The sequence below is a fragment of the Sceloporus undulatus genome, chromosome 11, assembly GCF_019175285.1.
Source record: "Sceloporus undulatus isolate JIND9_A2432 ecotype Alabama chromosome 11, SceUnd_v1.1, whole genome shotgun sequence".
NCBI classification, from domain to species: Eukaryota; Metazoa; Chordata; class Lepidosauria; order Squamata; family Phrynosomatidae; genus Sceloporus; species Sceloporus undulatus.
In genome coordinates this window covers 2,305,559-2,325,837 of record NC_056532.1, presented here as the reverse complement: position 1 = coordinate 2,325,837, position 20,279 = coordinate 2,305,559, and the positions used below count along the sequence as shown (strand labels likewise).

Sequence of the window (20,279 nt, the reverse complement as noted above, 5' to 3'; positions counted from 1 at the left end):
GCAAATGCCTAGTAGAGTGTTCTCTCTATGAATTCGCTAGGTCTTTTGCCACAACTTTTAGTTAAAGTTGACCATAGAGTTGCACCGGAGGACCAAGAGAGAATATATGTGCATAATCAAACCCGCAAATATCAAAGCCGCAAATATGAAGGGATGAGTGTATTTGGACTCATACTAAAGGTTATATTCCTATATTTGTGTTATTTCAGGGACAGACAGGGCATGACAATAGTAAAATTTAATTTTAAGCCTAAAAAAAAAAAAGGTTAAAGGCTTCTAGTTTTAAGTGTACCTATCCAAACAGACAGCTCCCAGGCTAAAGAGGAGATGCGTTGTCTTCCAGCCTTCGGGGACCGTGGAGCCATCTCCCGCAGCCACAAGGCTATGCTTCGCCGAGAGGACCTTTGTCACAGCGGCATCGACTTCTGCAGGTGTCAACCTCCGGATCAACTGTCCAAGGAGCCCCAGCGTCAAGTGGTAGGTTTCATTCAAGTGGCCGGCGTTGGAGATCACAACTTGAAACAGGAGAGGGAGGATCTGGTCCAGGTTGATCAGAGACATTGTGAAGCCCTGCAAAGAGAGGATATAGAAGAAACTGATAAATCAGTAGTAGTCCTTTTATGTTCGGCTATGCTGGCTAGGACTGCTGGGAGTTCCTTCATTATTTATCTGTTATGTCTCTTAAGCACTTTGGGGTTTGGGACTCTGAAATCCATAATCTGGAAGGCTGCATGATCCTCCCCTTTGGAGGATCCACAGGACTCCTTTCCTTCCTTCCTCTCGTTTTTTAGATCCGTTACAGACTAAAACAACTAACTATTTATCTGAAAATACACCAGATATTCACTTCCACACCGACACAGTGTAATCTCAGTCATATAGATTACAAAGAGTTCTACCCTCAAAATGCTCCATCGCACCAAACCTCGACAACTGAACAGAACCATTCACCAGGTGTAACTTCAGAGTAGAAGCGGGGCACAAAGTGGCTATATCCACCTGATATCTATCTCCCCAAAGGAAAACTACTCTGTGAAGTCGAAGGCTTTCATGGCCGGCATCCATGGTTTTTTGTGAGTTTGTCGGCTTATGTGGCCATGTGCTAGAATAGACTGGTTACATTTCTTCATCCCAATCCCTAGGAAACCTGGTGTGGGAGGCTGGTGTAGAGGACTGCACTGTCAGGTAAAGAAATAAATGTTCTGACTAGATTCTGGCCAGCAGAGTGACTATCAAGAGTGGGCTCAGAAAAAGCCCTGTTGCTTTGAAGCGGACAGGACTGGGACCTGTGGGTGAGTGTGCATGCGCCTTCCTCCAGAACGGACTCAACACAAAGCCACTGGTTGGAACAGCCCTGCCTTTGAAGCAAGCGAAAGGAGTAAACCTGCATAACTTCTACCACTGAAGAGTAACGACAACATAGCCAACTTGGCCAGAGAGATGCTAGAAAGATGTTAAAACATGGATGGGACTTGGAACACCGGTCCAGATGTTGTTGGACTGAAACTCCCAGCACCCTTAGTAATGCTGGATAGCACTGTTGAGTGATGCAGTCCGACGTGAAATCTAGAAGGCTGTGTTATTCACATCTCTGTGTTAAAATAAAAGAGTTGCTAGAAACACCTGCAGCTCGCTCCCTTTTTCGTTCCTGCAAGAAATTTCCTCGCTGACTTCCCCAGTTTGTGGAACGTTTCTTACCGATTTCAAGCGAGGCAACATGGCAGCCAAGAGGCCAAGGATCCTCTTCTGGGAGCACTCAGCGAATATCTCCTCTTGGGTAGGAGCAGCCTTTTCTGCCACTTGGTTTGGAGGCAAACCATCTGCGACTCCAGCATCTGAAAAAGAACCACCAGCCCTCAATATGGTTTCTGCTAGCACCAACCTATCTCCTTCACAAGTATGTGAACATGAATGGAGAAAGACTAATAGAACAGCGACTTGTACATTTATGGAGGAATGAGAAGTGACTATTACCTGGAGACATGGGACTTTTTGCAAGCAAATCAGAATCAGTAGCAAGAGGCTCTTTCTCCTGTGACTCTGCCACCTTCTTTAGTGGAAGTCCATTGGAAGCCTTGTTCACAGCCTTCCTTTTATACTCTCCATTAGTTACCGTGTCCTGAATTTCATTCGCATCTCCATTTCCCTGGGAAGGAATAAATTACAGACCAAAATTGTAACGAGTTATTTGCAGGCATCGGTTTGCAGCCGCAAGCATTTATATTTGCAAGCAACCTTTAAAGCTATTTGGGGTCACGCAAAACAGGAAAAGGATATCTGATCAGTCCGAAGGGTATCTCTAAATGTATTTACGTTGCAATGGAGGAAAGGTGCAGGCTTCGTCGTAATGTTTTCCGCAGCATCCTTATTAGCAAAGCTTTCCGCCGTACTGTCTGTGGAATAATCAACAGATGGCGTCACATTTTCGGACAAAGATTCACCTTCTAGCAACATGGAGAGCAGGGCTAGACTTTTCAAACCTGGACATAAGGGGAGAAATGTATGACATTCAAGAGAAGAGTATGAACAGTCCCAACTCTAAGTGTGCATACTGTTTGGAGGTATGTAGAGGACAGAGACAGTCAACTTGGATCAAAATGGTGGAGATGCAGAGAGAAGGCCGGCAGAGCTTAGGCCACCAGTGTAGTTGGACCACTTATGGTCACCATCTGGATGTATGATAACATCTGAGGGATTCCCAGGTGCAGATGTTTCCAGCCAGCTTCCATTTGTTTCCTAGGTGCTCAGAGGAAGCCTTAATACAATTGGGCATAGCCTTGTGGATCATCGGTGGTGGAAGAGAGTCGAAAAACACAGCTACCAAGAATGGAAAGCACAGCCAACCCAGGGCTTTGCTAGGCAAGGCTTGCCTTTGACCGTAAAGCAAAGCACAGGCATGGAAGTACTGTCCAGAGCCTGTAAAGATACCTTTTTAAAAGTAATCTGTTCCTGTTTACTCACAATAGTGTTTAAAAAAGTAATCTGGTGCCGTTGCGCACTACACTGCTTTCTAAAGTAACTGTGCTGCGTATATATCGTCTTCATAGCCGTTTACTGAAAACTCTTGATAAGAGAAACATGAAACTTGAAGAATAACTGTCAAAATGATGCTAAAAAAGTAACTTAGGCCTGTTCCAGACTGCCAAAATAAAGCTGCTTCGGGTCTCTTTGGAGGTATGCTATTTAAATGATGCATGCATCCTAAGAATCCGGAAGCTGCACCAAAAGCTGCACTCCGGTGCTTAGGAATGGAGTGTGGCTTTGGTGCGAACTCCGGACTCTTAGGACCCATGCATTGTTTAAATAGCATACCTCCAAAGAGACCCAAAGCAGCTTTATTTTGGCAGTCTGTAACAGGTCTCAAACTAAATAAACTTTAAACCTATAGCTCTAGTAGGGTAGTTTCCTCCTCCTCTCTCATTATGCTACTTGCAAGATAGAACTTTGTTACTCTCTAGTTACCCAGGAAAAAGCAATGTGTTACGAGGAAGAAAATCACATGTAACACGGTTTCTTCCAACTCTATGATTCTACATTATTTCCAAGATCTGATATTGCCACTGTTTCAACTTGACCTGGCTTGGTAAATTTGGAAGAGGCTCTCTGGAGGAAACACATCCGCAAACTCCTTGGAGCAACCAAAATGATGCACCAAGGAAAGCCAGCCGTATGGACTATACAGCTCAGGCTGAGTTCTATGCAGTCTCAACATCTCAACTGTAGCTTTTCTAAACACTGGAAGAACATTGGGAACTCTTAGTAGGATTCCAACAGAATGCCCATGGATGCTGTGCATGCAACCATCCTCATGCGTCCACCTACCTTTTCCATGCTGCACTTTGATCAGGCAATCTCTGATGAGCTGAATGTATTCTTGCTGCAAGGTTCTGGCATGGGTGACAACCTGCGGGTTGAGGGCTTCCCCGTCCGTTTGTTCACCACTCGCCAGGTCTCCACTGTAGAGCGCCAGAGCCGAAAAGAGCAGCCAGGAATAGTTGTGGAGGTAGGGCTGAATGAGTCGGTGACGGTCGCTGATCCTAACAGTCACCATTGGATACACGGTGATGCTGTGGGTGGGCAGGTGGCTGAAAAAGAGAAATATGTCCTATTAGGCTGTATAGAAAGACCATACAAGGGGGTATCCATCTCTGCAATCTACACACAAGGCAACTTCTTTGCCCACTGCAACTGCATCCTCCACAAGGAATGAAATAAGGGTCACTCAGGCTGCATCCGCACTGCAGAAAGTGAACTGCTCCCTTCCCCAGTTTAAGCACGGACTCTTCTGTACAAAAGGTTAATAAAAACAAAAGGTTTTAACAAGAAGCGGAGTGTAAATACCTGTCGGAGTACTTCTTTGCAGAGTAGCACCCAAAGCAAAGATCAAAGTCTTCACACACGTTGCAATGCACACGCTGGCCGACGATAATGCCCTGGCAGTGATCGCAAGAGTATTCCATATTCACCATGTCATGGTTGGCCTCATGGCCTTCGGGTCTGACTCCACCTGCGTGGAAGGGGAGAAATGTTCCAGTTAGCAAGGCTATAATGCAGAAGCGGGAACGGCACTGTCCTCTAGATAGTTGTTGGTGCGCAACTCCCAGCAGCCCTAGCCAGCAGAGGCAATGGAGACTAAAGAGTTGGAGTCCAACATCAATCTGGAGAACCACACAGATCTCGCCCCTACTTTAAAGGAAGAGCCCATCATTCCATCTCTATAATGCTCCAGGAGAACCACTGTTTTATGGGATATTTTGTACACTCTGATTAAACAGGCTCATATTTCTAATACACATCCTAAGCCTTCACATGGAAGAACTAGAAGATACACAGCTCGTCCTGCCTTAGTGTTCCTCCTGACAAAAAAGAGACTGTTCACATGCAATGGGTTGTTCTGCTCCTGACAAGGTGCATTTCATAGAATCATAGAATTGTAGAGTTGGAAGAGACCCCAAGGGCCATCCAGACCAACCCCATTCTGCCATGCAGGAACTTACAATCAAAGCATCCATGGCAGATGGCCATCCAGACTCTGTTCAAGGACCTCCAAAGAAGGAAATTCCACCACAATCTCCAAGGAAGGAGTGTGTTCCACCATCGAGAAGCTCTTACTGTCAGGAAGTTCATCCTGAGGTTGAGCTGGAATCTCTTTTTCCTTTAGCCTGCATCCATTGTTCCATTTTCTATTTCTGGAGCAGCAGAAAACAAGCTTGCTCCATCCTCAATGTGACACCCCTTCAAATACTTAAACAGGGCTATCATATCACCCTTAACCGTCTCTTCTCCAGGATAAACATAAGTCTGTCCTCGTAAGACATGGTTTCCAGGCCCTTCACCATTTTGGTCCCTACTGTCCTTGTCTGCTTTCAATGGAAGTTAGTAGGGGCATCTGGAAAACTTGCCATCGACTCCCACCGCCTGCCTGTATATAGTCTACCAAGATATCAGCCCTTTAATATTTCCATTTATCATATATGCTCGACTATAAGTTGACCTCATGTATAAGTCAAGGGCAGGTTTTTTGGGGGGTAAATTATGGATTTTGATATGACCCTTGGATAAATCAAGGGTAAAACTTAGGGACACCCAACAATGAATCTAAATGATGAAGCAAAGGAAACCAATGCCAAAGAACCTACAAAATCATGGCAGGTATAACTGTTTTGGCTCACACTAAAGGCTAGATAGAAGAGAGAGTAGAGGGAGGGCAGTGCTTCCAAGACAGATTGCACTCTTGCCGTTCACCAGGGAATGGTTCTCTTTTTAATAAGAATTATAGTATTCACAATGGATAAGTCGACCTAGGTTTTTAGGGTCACTTTTTGACTAAAATTTCTAGACTTATACATGACTATATACAGTATGTACTGTGGTGCAGTGGTTTGAGTGTTGGACTACAACTCTGGAGAACAGGGTTCAAATCCTGGCTTGGCCATGCAAACCCACATGCTCTCAGCCTCAGAGCATGGCAATGGCAAACCCCTTGTGAAGAAATCTGCCAAGTAAACCCCATGATAGGTTTGCCTTAGGGTCGCCATAAGTCAGAAACAACTTGAAGGCACACAACAACAACAACAACAACAACAACAACAACAGCAACTACTACTACTACTGTGTACTACTCCACTTCTAGATATGCCACTCCTGCATCCTGACCAGAACAGAAATGACCTTATTGCCATTTTTTAAGGTTTGCCAGAGAGTGGGAGTTTAAACTGTCTCTGAAATAACAGAAAGTCACCCTTAGATGTGGAAATTGCTGGGCGCAAGAGAAGCTGTGATGTTTACAAGGTAACACAAACAAACACACAAACACACAGCCGCCTAAGTGTGTGCATTGTGTTATCCATTTTAAAATCCAGGAGCCTGATGATGAACATACACAACCAGCAAAAATGTCTTCAAATTTTACATTAAAAAAAATAAAATCCAAATTCTTATCATGGATAATAACTGTGTTCCAGAAGAAATGATACTTCCGGCTTACCCAAAAAACATGTTTTACAAAGATCCATGTCATTGCATTGCAAACAGCGGTACCGATGCCAAGGCGCTATCTCATCACATCCATCGCATGATATGTCTACATGTAACAGGTCACAGTAGCGAGCAATGAACATGTGCATCTGGAAAGAAAACAAGACACCAGAGTTGTTTTCAGCTTTGTTTCCAATGAAGTTTGAACACGAAAGGATACCACCTGCATCTAACACAAATTCCAGGTCAAGAGCAAGTGGCGCGACAAGGCGTCTGGGTCCAGGAAAGGGAGAAGGAGTTGGGAAGAGAAACATCAAGTGGGAGACACTCAGGCCTGTTACACACAGGCCAAAATAAAGCTGCTTCGAGTCACTTTGGAGGTATGGTATTTCAATGATGCATGAGTCCTAAGAGTCCAAAAGCCACACCAAAGCTGCACTCCAGTCCTTAGGAGCTTTATTTTGGCTCATCTGTAACAGGCCTAAGGCATCTCAGCTGAGAATGCTCGGTGAAGCATGGATCATGTAGTGAGTTTTGCCACTTCTAATAAGGACCGAATAGCGCTACTATGGCCTTCTTAGGCCAACAGGGCAACTTTATGACTAAGCAGGTTGAATTCGAGTCCTCAAACCCAACATATCTGAACAGAAACCTTGAGTTTAAGGCTGCAACGTCCAAGTGCTAAGTAAAAAGCTTTCATTTTAATGACCTTTCTCTGTTTCTCGGCATCGGCTTGGCTGATCTTGTCGCACCAGCTTTCAAAGACGCCTTCTTGACACTCGTCCATCCACTCAGAGTTCTGCTTGTAGTCTGCAGTCTCTTCTTCTTCGCTCCGCTGACTAAGAAGAAATCAGAAAACCAGAGCTCGCGACAAGAATCTCAACACAAAAAGGACGGCCATTCGTATATGAAAAGTAGAACTCGAGGAAGGCAAACATACTTAACTGATTAAAAATCTTTTTGACTATAAAGATAGCTCCCATCAGCCAGTTAGTTGTGTTTTAAAATATATGTATATATCGTATATACTCAACTATAAGTCAACCTCATGTATAAGTCAAGGGCAGTTTTAGGGGCCAAAATGATGGATTTTGATATGACCCATTGATAAGTTGAGAGTAAGAATTAAGGTCATGTAAGCAGTAATGTCCAAACTCTGGCCCTCCAGGTGTTTTGGACTTCAGCTCCCAGAAGCCTCAGCCATCTTGGCTAATGGTCTGGGAATCTGGGAGCTTCTGGGCGCCGAAGTCCAAAACACCTCGAGGGCCAGAGTTTGGACATCACTGATCTAAAGGATGAAGCAAGGGGAAACAATGCCAAAAAACATGCAAAACTGAAGGAGGCATGACTGTTTGTGTTTATGCTGAAGGATAGATGGATGAGAGAACAGGGAAAGGTTAGTGCTTCCAGGAAGATCACATTCTTGCGTTTCACCAAAGGATGGTTTCTGCTTTTATGAGAGTTAAAGTACAGTACTTACACTGACCTGTGGATAAGTCGACTCAGATTTTCTGGGTGTTAAATAACATTTCTAGACTTATATATATGAGTACCTGTATATACAGTACATACAATAGTTCACACTTATGAACTGGTACCCTAGTCTTGGGTGGACTGTGGACGGTCTCTCAAAGAGTTCCTTTGCCTCTCCAGGGTGCCTCCCTAGATCCCCTGGTGAGAAATAACTATAGATCGGTCTCCCTTTTACCATTCTTGGGCAAAGTGATCGAGAGGCAGTTGCCGTCCAACTATGAGCAGTTTTGGAGGAAGCCAATTATCTGGACCCATTTCAAACCGGCTTCAGGGCAGGATATGGAGTTGAGACTGCCATGGTCACCTTAGTCATTGATCTCCGTCTGGGTATCGTCAGGGGGAGTGCAACCCTGTTAGTGCTCTTGGACATCTCAGCGGCTTTCAATACCATAGACTATGGTATCCTTCTGGAACGCCTGAGGGAGTTAGGGATTGGGGGCACTGCGCTCCAGTGTCTCTGGTCCTACCTCTCAGGCAGATTCCAGATAGTGGTGCTGGGGGACAGATGCTCTCGTAAAAGAGAGCTGACATCTGGCATCCGCCAGGGCGCCATCCTGTCCCCCATGCTGTTTAACATTTACATGAAGCCGTTGGGTGAGGTCATTCGGAGACATGGGGCACGGTGTTATCAGTACAATGATGACACCCAAATCTATTGCACTACTGCTGCAGTGACTAAGGATGGCATCTCTCCTCTGGATGCCTGTCTTGGGTCAGTAATGGGCTGGATGAGGGAAAACAAACTCAAGCTGAATCTAGAGAAAACGGAGGTATTTGTGACAGGTACTCCAAGTCCGGGGAAGAAGATTTGTCTACCAGTCCTGGACAGGGTCACACTTCCCCTAAAGGATGAAGTTTGCAGTTTGGGAGTACTCCTGGATTCGTCTCTACAATTATCATCTCAAGTGGAAGCAATGGCCAGGAGTGTTTGGTAGCAACTTCGGTTGATACGCCAACTGCGCCTCTACCTGGACCAAAAGGACTTTGAAGCAGTGGTACATGCTCTGGTAATCTCTCATCTTGATTTCTGTAATGCGCTCTACATGGGGATACCCTTCTACCAAGTTCGGAAGCTTCAAATGGTTCAAAATGCGGCAGCCAGATTGGTCGCCGGTTCATCCAGCTTTGACCACATAACACCTGTTTTAAAATCTCTTCACTGGCTGCCAATTAGCTTCTGGGCACAATACAAGGTGTTGGTCCTTACCTTTAAAGCCCTACATGGGTTTGGTCCGAGTTACTTTCGGGAACGTCTCTCCCTACATAATCCGCCCCGCACTCTCAGAACACTGGGAAGAATCTATTAGAACATCAACCTACTAGATTTGCAATGACTTCCCAAAGAGCTTTTACTGCGGCTGCTCCAAAATTATGGAATAGTCTCCCGGAAGAGATCCGTCTTATTGCCTCCTTGGAAGCCTCGAAGAGGGCACTTAAGACGGATCTATTCCAGCGAGCTTACCCACCTGACATCGTGTAAGAAATACTGTTCCACTTTCTGACCACTGTATAATTGTGTTGTGTTGTTATATGACGATGAGCTAGTTTTAATGTAATTATTTTTATTGTATTTTATTGATGTGTTCTTGTATGTATTTTATGGGTTGTAATCCCGCCTCGATCCATTTGAGAGAGGCGGCATTATTACCATTGAATTACTTCCCCTCCATCGCTACCAAACAGAGTTCTCCCCAAGCACCATTTCCCAGGAGAACCATGTTCTTGCCAGCCCATCCAGCAGCTTGGCCTGGGACTTACCATACGACGCTGTCGTGCGTACTTATGTTCTCTCGCGACATGGCAAGAAGGAGACGCGGTAGCTGTATATCAACAAAGAAGGAAAGGTCACTTGGCTCCCAACCCATATCCAAGAGGTGAAGGAAAGACGTCTGCACGCAGGACAAGGCGGGGAGCAACGATCTGGACAGACAGGGAAGACAAACAGGGCGGCATCATTAAAACAAGAGGAGGTATAAGGCTACGGATGGCTCAAGTGACAAGGAAGGGACAAAGAGTCTGAGTTTTCACATACTTTAATTACAATTTGTTAGGGGTAAAACATTTTTTAAAAACTGTGAAGTAGAAGGCTTTCACGACCGGCATCCATAGTTTTTTGTGGGTTTTTTCAGGCGATGTGTCCATGTTCTAGAAGGGTTTATTCCTGACGTTTTGCCAGCATCTGTGGCTGGCATCTTCAGAGAATGCTGGCATGGAAGTGAGTGGGATACATTCTATGAAGATGCCAGCCACAGATGCCAGCAAAACGTGAGGAATAATGGACACAGAGCCCGAAAAACCCACAAAAACCTATTTTTAAAATTGTTTAATTTTTACACAGAGTTAGTGGATTGAGAAAAGGCAGTCTTGTTAACTAACGGAAGGGATGTCAATGTGTCCCTAATGAAGGTTTGCAGAAAGGATGTAGGTTTGCTAGGCTCTGTAAGAGAAGATTTGATCAATACCCAAGTGAGTATTTTCTGTATTCTATACTTTGAAAGGCAAGACCATACGACCCAAACATTTAGATGTATTTCTCTCTCTATTCCATATTGGTTGCCAAGGAAAACAGCCTTTGGCCAGGAGACATGCCTTCTTTCTTCCTAAAGTTTCCTCCACTGTGGGATTTACAATTAAATGAGCCACTGAATCATATTAACTCGGGGATATGTACCCAGTCTGCTACAAAACAGACTGACTTGAGTCTTCAGAAAACACAGTTCAAGAGCTCACATGAAAGGAACCAAAGTATGCAAACAATAGGAGTTACAAATCTTTCTTTTTACTGCTAAGAGGGGAAACTAAGTGTGGTTGGGGAAGGAGTAGAGAAAAACCAAAACAGTATCTTGCATGCTTTGTAAGTAAGCGAAGCCCGTACTTGTCATTAAGGCTGTGAAATCCCTTCAGAGCGTTGACCAAGAAGAGAAGCAGCTGGTAGTAAGATTCTCTTATTTCTCGGTGCAGCTCAGCTCCACAGCCTTCCAGATGTGCAAAATAGCTAGAAAACAAGACGACAAGCTGTTGAGTAACACATAAAAGCCCACTGCTGGGTAATATATCCTACTACAAGGCCTGCTCCCACCTACTAACACATTTTTACATCCTAGTTGGTTTGGGAAAGTCCCCTCTCTGAAACCTTGGAGAGCCACTTGTGGTCAGTGTACAAACAATCTGATGATGGTGATGATGATGACATATCAAGTCCTAATTCCCCTATCTCCCCCGCTATCACTATACTCAGCCAGCATAGTGTATGCCAGGGGTGGGCAGTGTGGACTGTGGCATCCCAAGCTCACACACCCCTCCAAATTTCATCCAATAGCTCCAAAACAGCTTAAGAATGTGGTAGTTTACATCCCCTAACTCCCAGAGGTCTCTTCCACTTTGCAAAAATTCCCCAAAAGGAAAAACAATTGTCCGAAATGTCATCCACAAGTGATGCTGTATCACTTTAGATGTGCCAAAAATTAACCAGGCAGGCAAAGGGGGGGAATAATGATCACTGTCCTCTGTCTATCTCTGGAACAGTCATTTCAAAGTCAGAATAGGCTTCTAGGAGACCTGGGTTCAAACCTCATTAAACCACAGAAAACACTGGATGACCTGGGGCAAGTCGGACTCTTGCAGCTTAAGAGGATGGCAATGGCAAACCACCTCTGAATAAAACTGGTCAAGAAAACCCTAGAACAGGATTGCCATACGTTGGATTTGACTCGAAGGCACGTAACAACAACGCCTTTCTGAAAATCAACAAAAGGGCATACAGACTATTATAACAAGAGGGGATGATACACCAACTGCGTCCCTACCTGGACTGAAACAACCTTGAAGCAGTGTTACATGCTCTGGTAATCTCTCGTCTTGATTTCCGTAATGCGCTCTACATGAGGCTACCCTTGTACCAAGTTCAGAAGCATCAGTTAGTACAAAATATGGCAGCCAGGTTGGTCACCTGCTCCTCAACGTTTGACCATACAACACCAATTTTAAAAGATCTTCACTGGCTGCCGATTCGCTTCCGGACGCAATACAAGATGTTGGTTATTACCTTTCAGGCCCTACATGGCTTGAGCCCGAGTTACTTGCGGCAACGCGTCTCCCTACATAATCCGCCCTGCACTCTCAGAACATCGGGGAAGAATTTGCTGGAACTAAAAACAACTAGACTAGCCTCAGCTTCCCAAAGAGCTTTTACTATAGCCACTCCAAGATTGTGGAATAGTCTCCCAGAAGAGATCAGTCTTACTACCTCCTTGTAGACCTTTAAGAGGGCAGTTAAGACGGATCTCTTCCGGTGAGCATACCCACCCGATCTTGTATAAGACACACAGATCCCCTTCCTTGATCAGGATTGGAATATCTTCATCCCACTGTCACTTGATGATAATGATAATGATGATGTTAGAGCAGAGATCCGACTCTGTGCAAGTCAGCTTTTTATCATCTAACCTGCAACAAGAAGGAAAGTGAGCAAATGCAGGCATCAGAAGTAGTGATTTCTTGGATGACTTACGTGGTGAAGTCTTTCTGGCAAGCTAGAAGCTCCAGCAGGAAAATGATGCAGGGTGGGACAAAACAGTGCGGTTGGCCAAGGGACTCTAGGCACTGGAGGATCATCTTCAGGACTTCCAGGATGTTTTTGGCTTGAGCTTTTCTCAAAGCAAGTACTCTGAGCACACTAGGATTAGAAACACAAACCCAAATGTGAGGGAGACAGAGCAGCAGCTATCTTTGTTTTCATTCCCCTTGTAATCTACCAGTTTAGACCAATGATTGATTTCTTAAAATGAATCAAGCAGGGAACAAATTTCTAATTCGGCTCACCTTTCGTGAGAGAGAGACTGGTCTTTGATGAAGTCCAGGACATGTTTGAGGATGGGATATTTCTCCTTAATGCTGGGTGCGGGTTTGGACTCCTCCATGGAGCGGAAGGAGAGGAGCCGGAGCCTTCCACGGTTGAAGGGAGGCTTGCGGGTGGGAGTAGAAGGAGGGGATAAGGCATCCTCTTGCTCTGGCGGAGTACCGTCAAGGGGCTTACTATGAGACGCAGATGGATGCAGTTCTGTCTGTGGCGACTCTGGCGCTTGCTTCTGTTTTGATTCGGCGTCTCTGCCTTGACCGGCCACCGGAAAAACAAAGCTGGTTGCCCCAAAGGAAGGCGTTGAATCGGACGCTTGAAAGTCTGCTTCTACTATAGAGCTCGTCCTCTGCCGTTTCTCTTTGTGGCATCGCCTGGAGTCCTCCCCGTTCTCCGAAGCGAGGCCCTCTCTCTTGGTCCGCGCCGGCAAAAAGCTCAGCAACAAAAGACTCTTCTGGATGCACTGCTGGGCTGCAATGGAAAGGGGACAAAACACGTCCTGAAAACAAGTCAAGCAGCTCTGTGCATCTCACATGCGCTGGACACACTGCACTTAATTCCAGAAGGAGCACAAAAATCAACACTAGAAAAAAGATTGTTGGAGAGAATGAAGGAAAATCAAGGCGCAAATGGGGCTTGCAACAAAACTACTCCAATTCCAACCAGCCATGTCCTCTTCTGTGCTAAATTATATATCAATATATATATGATATTGAGATCCGACATATCACCACTTGGATTTAGGCAACAGTTCGTGCTACAATACTTCTGTTCTCTCCCCCTTATAAAACGTTGTCAGTTTCAAGGGAAAGGCACCAAAGGGAGCAGAGAGAAAAACAAGCGCACAGGGATACTTACCAAGCGTTTCTGGGTTTACGTCGCCCATCTCGCCGCCCAGCTTCTCCTCCCCATCACTTCCCTGGCGCATGAGAAACTTCTGCTTCATCTCTAGCTGTGGAAATTATCATTTTTTAATTGTTGAAAGCACTTGCAAACTTGTCTTTCCATAGAATGTAAGTTGAAGTGAAGAAGTATAGGGAAAGAAAGGGACTAAAGGAAGAAAAAGCATAGGTAGTTTGAAATGTTGTGGTGTAGATGAAAGAGGAAGGTACGGAAGGAGAGGAGAAGGGAGAGCGATAGAAATTAAGAAGGAGAAGAGGAAGGAGGAAGGAATGAGAAGAGGAGAGGGAGAAAGAAAGAGAAGAGGGGGGAAAGAAGAACAGAGAAGGAGAAGCGCATTGTGAAGAAGGTTATGAAGAAGAGAATGTAAGGTTATGGAAATGTATGTGACGAAAGTGTATGTTTGTAAAATGTTTGTTAAACGACTAATAAAATATACAGTGGTACCCCGGGATACGAATTGATCGCGTTACGAAATTTCCGGGATACGAAAAAGTTAGATTGGAAAAAACTGTTCCGGGTTACGATATTTTTTTCGGGTTACGAATTTTTTTTCGGCGCGAAATTCAAATGCGAAGCGCGGCTAGCGGCTTTCCAGCCGCTAGCCGCGCTTCGGAAAAGCCTTTTCGGGTTGCGAAATGTATCGGGTTACAAACGCCGTGGCGGAACGAATTAATTTCGTAACCCGAGGTACCACTGTATATATACATTTAAATACACACACACACAAACCTTTTCTTTCCAGGTTATCATTTCAGCAAGTATATTTCATATACTTCAGCACAAAATGCATACACTGTTAATAGAATACCTCTCCTCCTTTCGCATGGAAAAGAAAAGTATCACAGGGAAACATTTTAGTTTAATCTTCTCCCTGGCCTTCTAGCTTTCCATGTGGGAGGATATGTTTATTTTTAAGGGATGTGGGGTACCTAAGTTGAAGCGCTTGCACATTATCTGCTGCATTGCCAATTATATAACAGTATTAGAGAGCAGTATCTAGCTACCATCATCAGAAATTTGAGGCAAAGGGATGATGAAAGCAAGCTGCCTCTGCCATTACAAGGAGCAGAGCCTTTCGTAACTTTTCGGGTGGCCTTGTTTACTGTGAAAGCTGCTATTTTACAGAAGCAAGAAGGAGAAAAGGGCATGTACCCAGCTCTCTTCCATGCCAGCATTCTCTGAAGATGCCAGCCATAGATTGTGACGAAACGTCAGGAATAAACTCTTCTAAACATGGCCACAGAGCCTGAAAAACCCACAAAAATCTATGAAATCTCAAATGTTTAAAAGTAACATTTGGTAACGGTTTTATCAGGCAACGTGAAAGAAGTACCAGCGCTCAATGGCAGACACTCTACAGGCCAAGAGTGAGGAGGAAATCTTACCATCCATATTCGAATCCCATCAGCCAAAGAATACACTTGTGCAAACTCTTCGCTCAGAGGCGTTTTCCCTCCGCTGTTGACTGTGAAGACAGAGAAACCGAAGTAAGAAAAGGAGATCCTTTTAATCCGCATCGGTTGCACAGCCAAGACAGAACAGATGCAGAGGTCATGATGGACTTCCCCTGCCATCGCCAGGCTGGAAAAGCTTTGGCTCCTGTTTTGCACACCCACAAAACCCAGGTCCCTCAAATATGCACATGGCTTTAAATTGTCATAAGGTGTTGTAAGAGGTTCTGTTCTGTAGTAAAATCGTCGGGAGGTTCAACATGCTTTTTAGTCTAAATTATTCTTACTGCTTTAAATGGTTGGAACTGATTTTGCTATAAGCCACACTAAAATCCTTGGCTATAGGGAAGGATATAAATACTAGAAAGAAAGAAAAAGAAAAGCACTGTATATATTCATGTATAAGTCTAGAAATTTGGGTCAAAAAATTGACCCAAAAAACTTTAGTCGACTTATCCGTGGGTCAATGCAAGTACTGCATCTGAACTCTTATTTAAAAGAAGGAGCCATTTCCTAGTGAGAAGCAAGAGTATCATATGTGAAGCACTGACTCCCTTTACTCTCTCATCCATTCAGTCTTAAGACTAAGCGCAAAGAGTTATGTTTGCTGGATTTTTGTAAGTCCTTTGACATTGTTTAGCTTTGCTCCATCCTTTACAACCTTTGCTAAACGCCCCTAAGTTTTACCCTCGACTTATCTGCGGGTCATAGCAAAATGCATAACTCTGGTCCCAAAACTTGCCCTCGACTTATATATGAGGTTGACTTATAGTCGAGTATCTATGGCAGTGATGGCGAACCTATGGCATGCGTGCCAGAGGTGGCACGCAGAGCCCTCGCTGTGGGCACACATGCTGACATCCTAGCATAGAGTTTGCCAAAGTTTCTTACTAGAAAGCCAGAGGGATGAGGCACTTTGCAATAAATAAGTGGGGTCTGGGTTGCAGTTTTGGCACTCGGTCTGTAAAAGGTTCACCATCACTGATCTACGGTAAGCCAGTTCTTTTTTCCACACCAAAAATAATGCATCAATAATGAAAAATAAATACATCAGTGATTTTAAATATAAGGTATCTTTTGCCTTTTGAGTTGCTTTAAGTCGAAGGAGTGATTCCCAAACTCTGGCCCTCCAGGTATTTTGGACTTCAGCTCTCCAAAGTCTCGGATTCTGGAAGCTGAAGTCCAAAACACCTGGAAGGAAAGGTTTAGGAAGCACTAAAGTTAAGCAAAGCCAATAGTGAAGCAGGGCAATTGGCACACTCCTGTTTAAGCTGAGTAACCTGATTGTATAGGGAAGCTTGAGTAAAGTTTGAGAATCTATGTTTGATATGGAATAGTCACAGAAGTTGATTGTACCAAGATAGTAAGAATGCCACTCACAGCGTTCTGTAAGTTAAATCCGCACCGCCCACCACTTTTCAGGACACAGTCCATTCCCATATTATTTCGAGGCACATTCAATATATTCCCATACCAAGTTATCGAGGGAAAGTGTCCTTGCGCTTCTTTCCCTCTGCATAAGAAGCACAATTGTGTTTCTCAGGCCAGAGAATGCAAGTTCTCCCCCTTCTGTGAGCGGAAGCGCGCAAAGCGGCAAATCTTAGTTGGAAGGAACATGCACATCACATTTGAGAGCCGGTTTATAAAATCCCGAGCAGTAGCCCTCATTACTGAATACACAGACATATAGTCACTAAGGTGGAGTTACCATATTTTTGCAGCTTCTCAAACAAATCTGGAGAGAGATACACCAAAGCAGCAAATGTAGACTGGACAGCTTGATCAACAGTGGAACCAGCAACAATATCAGTCTTTGGGGCCTGTTTTTTACATGCCTGTGTGAGTCCTTTGAAAAGCTCAGAATTTGGCCCACTGAACTCCTCGGCCGGGTCTGACTTTGAGAAGTCATGGAGAAATTTATGACAGTCGCTGGCATCGGAGCTGACAGCCTGAAAAGGAAGAAGTGGCATCAGCAACAGCCTTCCACTGAGGCAGGGTTACTGCCTTCTCCTTCCAAAATTGTTCATCCCGTTGCTCCTCCATCAAGACCAACCATGGATTTTTACAGTGTTGAAAACAGGGCTTTGTGACACCAGCTCAAGAAGCATGGAGGAGCATGGGTGAGATGCTGTCTCATGTCCCCCTGGTCATGGCGTTACTAGACTTGAGAAACTTGACTTAAAATACCTCTTTATCCTCCATCTGTGCTTTCTTTAGCTCACACTCTCTCAAGTTCTGCTCAGAACGCATCTGATGCCTGAAGACCGGCTTCCATAGAGGAGAATTCAGAACGGCCGTCACTTTCGCAGGAGGCAACTCCACTTCGGTTCCTGCCTCTGGAGAGAACGACAGAAAACAGGGGCCGATATGAGAACAGCGGAGGCTTTACAACTGGCTCTAGCAAATGAATTTGGGATTACAGGCTCAGAAATATGAAATACAGTGAATGAGAAAAGGATGTTCGATGCAGACGCCAACCAACATGCACACTTTTTGACACCAGAATGGGCAGAGTGTCACCCGCAGGCCATATAAGGCCCCCATACCTCACTTTTATGTTCGACAGGGTTGCCGGAATAACAGGACAAGGAATATCAATAGGTATTCCTTGTTTATTTGTTTTTATTTCCTTACTTTTATTGTACAGTGGGCCCTTTCCTTACACGGGGGATCCATTCCAGACCCCCTCGCGTAAGGAAAATTCCAGGTAGAAACACTGGGGCTTGTGCCTTCGGTGTGGCGCACTGCACCCTGGGCGCACACCCCATTACTTCCTCCAGGCGGCCAGGGCTTCTTGCAGTGCAGCTTTCAGCATGTGTTGAAAGCCACGTATGTCTTGCCCACGTATGATGCAGGTGCACTGTAATTTATTTAAACAACCACAAAGATAAAACACCAAATAACATACTACAAGTACTACAGTGCGCCCTTCCCTTATGTGGGGGATCCGTTCCAGACACACATAAGGGAAATACCGTGTGTAGTGGAGCCCAATTGAAAACAATGGGGCTTGTGCCCATGGCACGCGCACCATTGCCTCTTCCAGTGCATACATGGCACGACCGTGTATGACGTGGGTGCACTGTATCTTTAGCCTTGCTGTAGGGGGCATGAAGTCAATGGGAAAGGGTCATGGGGGAATTGGCTCCACCCATTCCCACAGTTGCTCCTCCCTGTTTTAGGCAATCCAACCCCCACCCCATCCCACCCCAATCCTTTATATCGAACAATGAACAAGGTCCCATCAAAGCCTGTCTCATATATTCCAAGCAATGCTCTGCCACTTCAGTTAGGCAGGTGAAGGGGGGAGCAAACAATAGTGCCAAGCCCAAGTTACTGCTTGTGAGCTGGAAAGGACAAGATTTCAAAAACCCTACTGAACTCACCCCGGGGGGATTTCAACATCATACTCTGAGAAGCCAAGCGCCCCATCAGCCTGGCCACCAGCAGGTGCAAATCCAAGCTCCACGAAACGTCAACGTCCGGCAAACCGTACGCGGTGACAGAGAACTTGTAGCCCCACTCGTTGTTGCTGCTGTCGGAGTGAAAGAGAAACTGCAGCCAAGGGCCAGCCTTAAACGTCACTTTCTACAAAGCAACAAGACAGATTTTTTTTGCCAAGAGTAGTATGACAGGAAAACACAACGGGGGGAAAAAAGAGACCAGCGCTACAAATGCTAACCAACCAGTTCTGCATCATGCTTTCTACTGTCTCCCACCAGTATCTTTTCTCTGCTTTAAAAACTATATGATGAAATACAGTCTGGCAAGCATGAGATCATGCAGGTTTTTCATAGTATAATGTCAAGTATGTTTTAATATGGACACCCAAACAAGCAATGTGTGTCCTTCGTTTCCACAGTTTAACAGATTCTGCTTCTCCTTTAAGGGCCCCCCATCACGTTTACAAGGAAATCAAGATTTTATGCAACATCGCTGCGCCCCATATTTCATGCCCCATATTTCATGCACTCACCTTAGGCCATTTGTCTGTGCCAACTTTGGTATCATAGCGAGTTTTCCCTCCTTTGGAATCAGTAAATTCCAGGTAATCGTATCTAGGAAGGCACATTTGTAAAGGGAGAAAGAACAAATGTCAAGTGGGCTTGTATTGACAGTCTTTGCTTGTCTAATCTGGAAAGTGAGGCATGTACTTTTACCTGCAAGACAATTCTCAATGTGGGGCCTGGGGAAGCATGGTTACCTAGCCAAAGCATTCCATTCTATCTCTGGGTATAGGATGAGTATCCATGATTAAAGTAGTGCCAGTTTGCCACAGGGAAGCCTTCTTATAAACCATAGCTTTCTTTGGACCAAGAATCCTCTCATGTGCAAAGATAAAGATATATAATCTGTCCTAGAAGCACTGACCCCTCTAGTCTCTCATCCATCCAGCCTTAAGAGTGCGCACAAAAAGTTATGTCTGCTGGGATTTTCTAAGTCCTTTGACCCTGTTTTGTTTTGCTTCATTCTGTCCTTTGCTTTGTGCCCCTAAGTTTTACCCTCGACTTATCCACTGGTCCGAACAAAATCCATGATTTTGGCCCCAAAACTTGCCCTTGACTTATACATAAGATCAACTTATCGTTGAGCATATATGGTAGGTAGCAGGATCAGAGTTGAAACCGAGAGCAAGCAAGAAGAGGGCAGACAACAGTATGCATAAGGTTCTTCCCTCACTTTGCCCCAAAGCTTCCTGGAAGTGCTCTGATACAAAGAAGTACTGTGTGCACCCAAGCTAGTTATTGCATTCTCGAAATGCCTTCAAGCAGCGCAGCCCAAAAAACTGTAAGGCGAACGCTACCCACGGAAATGCCCCCATGAGTTACCTCCTCTCCGTTTCGCATCTTTCATCAAATTCCACCTCAAAGTAAGTTGCCCCTGGACAAAGGAAGACGGTGACGTCGTGGCAGTTGTTGTCATAGTTATGGGGGGATTCGGCAGCCCATGTGCGCAGCACCACCGGCTGCTCTTGCTGCCAGCTGTCCAGGCCCATCTGGTATAAGTAAAAGGAAAAGAATTGGCCGCCCGTTTTGCAATCCATCCGAGAAAGAGCCCTG

General features: G+C 44.9%; 2 protein-coding genes across 5 annotated transcripts in view; both read right to left on the bottom strand.

The window, feature by feature from the left end:
- Positions 1-20,216, bottom strand: part of LOC121917145 (zinc finger ZZ-type and EF-hand domain-containing protein 1-like) — a 41,669-nt gene extending 21,453 nt beyond the window's left edge. The window contains exons 1-19 of one of the 3 annotated variants that reach the window (XM_042442868.1): positions 20,049-20,216; positions 19,196-19,277; positions 18,606-18,807; positions 17,407-17,555; positions 16,928-17,168; positions 15,154-15,233; positions 13,724-13,817; positions 12,832-13,336; positions 12,521-12,685; positions 10,886-11,005; positions 9,769-9,930; positions 7,187-7,316; positions 6,488-6,626; positions 4,342-4,507; positions 3,823-4,085; positions 2,314-2,480; positions 1,975-2,146; positions 1,699-1,835; positions 293-570 (exon numbers count right to left, since the gene is read on the bottom strand). In XM_042442868.1, coding sequence (XP_042298802.1) covers positions 293-570; positions 1,699-1,835; positions 1,975-2,146; positions 2,314-2,480; positions 3,823-4,085; positions 4,342-4,507; positions 6,488-6,626; positions 7,187-7,316; positions 9,769-9,930; positions 10,886-11,005; positions 12,521-12,685; positions 12,832-13,336; positions 13,724-13,817; positions 15,154-15,233; positions 16,928-17,168; positions 17,407-17,555; positions 18,606-18,807; positions 19,196-19,277; positions 20,049-20,215 — 3,419 coding nt within the window. In that variant the 5' untranslated portion in view covers position 20,216. Of the gene's footprint in view, positions 1-292; positions 571-1,698; positions 1,836-1,974; positions 2,147-2,313; positions 2,481-3,822; positions 4,086-4,341; positions 4,508-6,487; positions 6,627-7,186; positions 7,317-9,768; positions 9,931-10,885; positions 11,006-12,520; positions 12,686-12,831; positions 13,337-13,723; positions 13,818-15,153; positions 15,234-16,927; positions 17,169-17,406; positions 17,556-18,605; positions 18,808-19,195; positions 19,278-20,048 lie in introns of those variants that run through there. The other 2 variants (XM_042442870.1, XM_042442871.1) reach the window with 2 other exon arrangements.
- The window catches only part of UBE2G1 (ubiquitin conjugating enzyme E2 G1), a 554,317-nt gene that overhangs the window by 297,860 nt on the left and 236,178 nt on the right, over positions 1-20,279 (bottom strand). The window lies entirely within an intron of this gene.